Below are 6000 nucleotides of genomic sequence, written 5' to 3'. Positions count from 1 at the left end.
CGCCCCCCCAAACATGACGCGCGATTTCAAACCCGGAGACCTCATCTTCGCCAAGATGAAAGGGTATCCTCATTGGCCGGCTCGAGTGAGTGATTTGTCGCCGTCGCGTTTCGCGGGGCCACCTTCCTGCCCACGGGCCTGCTTTCAACCCTTTCTCTCCTTTTTTTCCCCCTCTTTTCTTCGCCCTCCCTCCGCCTCGTTTGTAACGTAGCTTTTGCCATCTCCATTTCACCCACTTCATCTGACATGTAACTGTGACTGTCCAGGTGATGCATGTACATTAATCTGTGCCCTGCTTTTCACAGGTTTTCTTTCATACAAAGTGTTCAGAAAGGATGCCAATGGGTGTTTGGTTGTAGGTGAAAAACGAGCGAGCGCCCGACTGTTAGTTCCAACCCTAGTGAAATGTTAGGCTTTTCTGGATTTTGAATAAAATGCAAAATGTTGTGGCGTCTGCAAATTACACACGAACTTTAGTATATTAAAAGGAAAATAGATGTGGCTCAGTTGAATTGAGCCTTTAGGGGGAGTTTTTTTTTTTAAACATTTTATTGGGGGCTCTTACAGCTCTTATAACAATCCATCCATCAGTTTTATCAAGCATATTTGGACATATGTTTCCATCATTTCTAAACATTTACATCCTATTTGGGGATTTTTTTTTTCTCAACTAAATGTGTGGAACTCTTCGAGCCTTCTACATGTGTTGGTCAATACAGGGGTTTGGACCGAGTTATTCTTGAGAATTGGACAATAAATTGCCACCAAGGTAGGCCCAGAAAAATATCACTTTTACTGGTGAAATTTGCCTTATGGCCTTGAAGAAGTTGTTTTCCCTTTGGTGGTTTCATGTGAGTACATGGAAGGGTGGGATTGGATTCTTGGGGTGTACATCCCAAAGCTAGTAACGCCACAGGATTGTAAGAAAAATGTAGAGACTGTCTAAATACTGCTGTGTCCTTCTCTGGAAACATGCCGTATTTGTTAGTTTATGGTAGGACCCAGATTCCAAGAAACAGATTTATAGGCTCCAAAGGTGAAGATTTCATGGGGTTTAAGGAAACTTGACATTTTAAAAAATTAAAAGTAAGGGGGAAGTGTACTATTTTGTAGTTAGTGGGTGTTTTCCCGGACTGTTTTCTTTTTCTTCTTTGTAAAGGTCTTTTTCTTCAGGATAATTAAACATGGTTGTTTAGTGACTCAGCCGTGGCGTGGAACGGAGGGAAGAGACCCAGGTTAGACAGGAGAGCCAGGCAGAGGGGCTCTGTTTGAGACAGATGTGCCTTGATTTTCCTCAGCTCTTCCCAGATTCAGGGGTACAGGTTTCCTTATCCAATCAGAAAAGCTTTTTTCCCCACCATCTTGTCAAATTGATTTTAATAATCCTTGTCTATAAATCTGATGACCTATATATCTGTTTTGCTTTGTTTCCTTTGTGATAACTTTGTTGTGACTTTTTTATTTAGGTTTGAATTCCAAATGGGTTGTAAGCTTCTTGAATCCAGTAGCTATAAACTGAAGTTCTCTCTGCCTTTTGAGCACAGTCAGTGCACTTCTGAAACACTGTAGTAGTCCGTGCTTAAATCCTCGGCAAACTGGGTAGATCTAAGTGCCTTCCCGAATACTCTTCCAGTTTCCTCTTAGTATACATTCAGATGTTAGAATAGTCATTCTAAGACATTTCCCAGATAGAACAGGTAACCAAAAGTTAGTGCTGTCAAAAGTAAAAGTAGCTTGTGTGTGTGTGGGGGGGTGGGGTGGGGTGGTCTGGTGGGGAAGGATGAGGACCAGGATATTCTAGATATAACTAAAATGGGAAATTTTTTGTCTTGCTTCTTTTCCCCCCTTTTTCCCTAAAAGCAGTTGAGCTGGAGTTATTTCCTGTGTGCAAGCATTGTATCTCTTTTCTTACCTTTGGTCTTAATGAATTAAAAATACTGGCTGTAGAATAAGAGTGAAGTGGAGCTCATTGCTCCCATTTGATTTTAACATTTTATTTGTATGTATGTTCCAAAGCTCATCAATGTTAGTCATGTAGTCCTGTACCAGTCATACCATTCCTTTTATTTATTTATTTTTAAATCACTTTATTGGGGGCTCCTACAATTCTTATCACAATCCCCATACCATTCCTTTTAAATGTGGAACATTGGAACTTTAAATTCCAAAACTGCATGCTTTTTAATGTCAGTATGCAAGAGAAGGCAGATGGCTGGGCTGGGACAGGTCAGTGATCTCTGCCTGAGGATTAGCTGTCAGGACAAACTTGCCTGAGAGCCAAAGAAAGTTTTAGAAGACATAACCAGGTTAGGGCAGACCTGCTACAACCATTCTTAAAATCAACTTTAAAAAATGTACCTAACATTTATTAAGCTCTGTAGGTACACAAACCATTAAAGCTGTTTGCTGACAGAAACCCTGGAGTCTAGTTGGTAAAATAGCCCTTATTTTAATAAGAGCTCTAAGCATTTTGAGGATTCTTGGATGGTCCCCACAAAGTTGAAGTGCTAGAGATAATCTCCACCGTACAGGCAGGGACATTAGACTCCCTAAGAAAGGTTGGATATTAGGCTGTTGATGTGCCTAGTTTTCTTTAAGACTGCTACAAAGCTGTAAGTGGTAGGCTTTCTTAAATAAATCAACTTTTTTTTTTAGTCAAAGGTCCTCTTCAAGATTATGAAAATGATAAAAAATGTTAATTAAATTTCATGTACACCTCTAGATGGTAGTTTAATGGCTTTATCTCTGATCTGCTTTTTCTTTTGTGCAGAATGGGAAATAACAAGTATTGTATATCTATTAGATAGGGTAGGATTTGAAGCCTTGGTCTTTACTTGAACTAGAAGTTTTGGAAGAGATATAAAAGGGTACCCTTATGCTTCTCAACCATGTGAGTATAGTCTTTCTGGAATTTGCTTCAACAATTAGTCCAATGGGTTAATGTTCCATGCAGCTGCCAGTTTTCCAAGACCCTGAGACAGAAAACTAGAGTGCCTAGCTACTGTTCTAAAAGAGGGTTACAGTGGAAGGGCCTGGGAAGAGAGAGAAAAGTATGGAACAGAACTCAAGAAAAACAAAAGTCAGGATTACTAGTCTGAGAGAAACTGGTGGTCCCTGGATAGACTGTGACCCTCAGACACCCTTCAGGTCTGGAACTGAGCTCAGTTTTCTGCAAACAATATTTGTGCCTCTAATGGAAAGGACTAGAAAGGACTCCCCACACCTTAGACCAGTGGTTCTCAACCTTCTTAATGCCACAACCCTTTAATACAGTTCATGTTGTAGTGACCCCTGACCATAAAATTATTTTCATTGCTACTTCTTCATAACTGTCATTTTGCTACTGTTAAGAATTGGGCGACCCCTGTGAAAAGGGTTGTTCGACCCCCAAAGGGGTCACGGGCCACAGGTTGAGAACCGCTGCCTTTAACCAACCACTTCAGAACAAAAAGGCAGCACTTACCCAAAAGACCATTCAGAAGTGTTAGGAAAGGAGGAGGCATGGAAACTGGGAGGAAAAGAGATGTGTGGTGTTAACATAGTGGGAATTGCAATCAAGGACATGAAATATGTATGAATTATCGAATAGAAAACATCTGTTATATCTTTCACCCAATTCATAATAAGGTTTTGTTTTGTTTTTTAGTATTTTTCAGACTTTGGGAAATACTGTTTTAAACATTAGTTACTGCTAATTTTATATTACTTTGCTATTTGCATACTGTCTGCAAAAATATCCTTTAGGCTTGCTGAACAGATGCAGATTCTCTTTTCTGAAATAGTTATGGTCAAGATATATTTCTGATTTCAGAAGGTTAGAAGACTGATTTGTGATAAGGTCTGGGGTGGGTAGCACGTCAACACCAGTTTTTCTTAGAGATGTAGAAGCATTTACACTGGATAGGTGGGGTGAAAGAAATTTAAGAGTCGACAGGCTTTGTCAGCAAATGAGTTTGAAGAACATCTTGGTTTTACGGCATCGTGCATGTTCTGGTGTAGGTATGTTGAGGGATGTGTGACTTAAATGACCTTAATTTTTCTGATTGTTCTTTTAGGTAGATGAAGTTCCTGATGGAGCTGTCAAGCCACCCACAAACAAACTACCCATTTTCTTTTTTGGAACTCATGAGACGTAAGTCCTTTGAGTTGTAAAGGCAAATCAGTGTTAATTTAGTGGAATCATTGGGCTTAAAAGTACAGGTTGATTCAACAAAGAAATGATACAGTAATAAACTTTAAATAATCTTTGAATTCATGGAGAAGGCCTTAGAGTGTCTCCCTTTGTATTTCATTTTTTACGGTAGACATTGACACCTGGTTCAACTTGGTATTTTCTGAATTGGAATAGCTGCTTTCTGCACTGTAAAAAGTATGTAGGGACCTCCTGAGATCAGAACAGTGACTGATAGGATGCAAGTATGTATAGAAGGTTTTCAAAAAGACATTCAGCGCTCATAGTTAATAAAAATCAGTGCCTTTTATAGCACCCAATTTTAGACTTTGCGAAATTAGCTATGTAGACTGTATATTGCCAGAAAGGTGAGAAGGGCAATTTGGCCATTTCCCTGTGTATGTCTTTGCGTGTTTCCAGAGGCACCGGGACTGCTCTGCTGCCCCTGGTGGCTGTGTGGTCAGAGAACCTATACGTGAAACACTTTATTTTCAAAAATTGAAACTGAATGTTGAAAATTGTTATTTCTAGGTGAATGAGGTGACTCCAGGGCCTATGCTGATTTGTGAAAATGTACCTATAATTTAATAGCCTGGACAAGTGCTGTATAATCTCACTGATCTGGGGTGTGAAGTTTGAATTTGCAATACTTTTTAATAGATTTAAGTATGTTTATCTGAGGTAAGGAGAAATGTTAATAGTCTAGATATGGAAATGTAAAGAGCATGTGTGTACACGTGTGTGCAGGTGGTCATAAAACATGTCAGAATATACATTTATTACGTTGATAGTCTAATTGGATTCATTCTTTAAGAGTGACAAATTTGGTAACATTTAGTTACTGTTTGAACTTTGATAGAACAGTTTCCCAGTTACTGAGCTGTAATAGAGATGTTTATCTGTTTTACAAACCACTGAAAAATCCCATTATCTTTTCATTCCATTTTCCAGCCAGCTTTTTAAGCCTCTCCCTCATATTTGCAGAGTTGTGTGACCATTCGCCAAAACGTGAACTTACGCCCTTTTCAGCAGCGCAGAAAGGAGCCCTACACCCATTAGTTGTCCCTCTCTGTTCTTCTGTCAGCCCTGGAAAACCACTAACTGCTGTGCTTCTGTTCTCTAGATTTGCCAGTTTGGGAGATTTCTTATAGGTGGTGTACAATGTCACATAATTAATTTCTTTAAAATACAGTGTTTGAGTCCAGACTTGGGTTAACCTTCATCATACTTGGTTTGAATTGAGTTCAGGTATGTATATTCCATACTTTCAGAAAATACTCAACAGATATCTGACCCATCAAGGAATCCACTGTTAAAAAGAACTTCAGTGAACTTATAGTAAGGAAAGCACATCTTCTCATGAGAAATTGTGTACTTTTTGGGGGGGCAGGGTCCAGCAGGACTGGCTTCACTCGAGAACTGTAGTTAAAACTGGGAATTCTTGGGACTCCACTCCAGACTTATTGAATCAAGAAGAATGATTATATCCTAGATTTTATTTTTGTTATAAGATCATTTTATTGGGGGCTCTTACACAACTCTTATAACAATCCATACATGAACTTTTTCAAGCATATTTGTACATACGTTGCCATCATTTTCTAGACATTTACTTTCTATTGAGCCCTTTGGTATCAGTTCCTGTTTTTTCCCTCCCCGTCTCCCTCCCTCCCATAAGCCCTTGATAAATTACAAATTATTATTTTCATATCTTACACCAACTACTGTCTCTCTTTCCCTATGGTTTCTGTTGTTCGTTCCCCTGGAGAGGTGTGTGTGTCATTATGTGTTGATCATTGTAATCGGTTCCCCCTTTCTCTCTTTCCACT

General features: G+C 39.3%; 1 protein-coding gene across 3 annotated transcripts in view; it reads left to right on the top strand.

The window, feature by feature from the left end:
• The first annotated feature begins 13 nt into the window (after window positions 1-13).
• PSIP1 (PC4 and SFRS1 interacting protein 1) overlaps window positions 14-6000 on the top strand; it is a 32351-nt gene continuing 26364 nt past the window's right edge. For all 3 annotated transcript variants that reach the window (XM_045289112.1, XM_045289113.1, XM_004706540.2), the window contains exons 1-2: window positions 14-85; window positions 4056-4132. In XM_045289112.1, the coding sequence (XP_045145047.1) occupies window positions 14-85; window positions 4056-4132 (149 nt within the window). The remainder of the gene's footprint in view (window positions 86-4055; window positions 4133-6000) is intronic.

Source organism: Echinops telfairi, unplaced genomic scaffold (genome assembly GCF_000313985.2).
Source record: "Echinops telfairi isolate 266 unplaced genomic scaffold, ASM31398v2 ScPeMD7_25;HRSCAF=90, whole genome shotgun sequence".
Lineage (NCBI taxonomy): Eukaryota > Metazoa > Chordata > Mammalia > Afrosoricida > Tenrecidae > Echinops > Echinops telfairi.
Note: the sequence above shows the minus strand (reverse complement) of the source record. Positions and strands in the feature narration are given on the sequence as shown.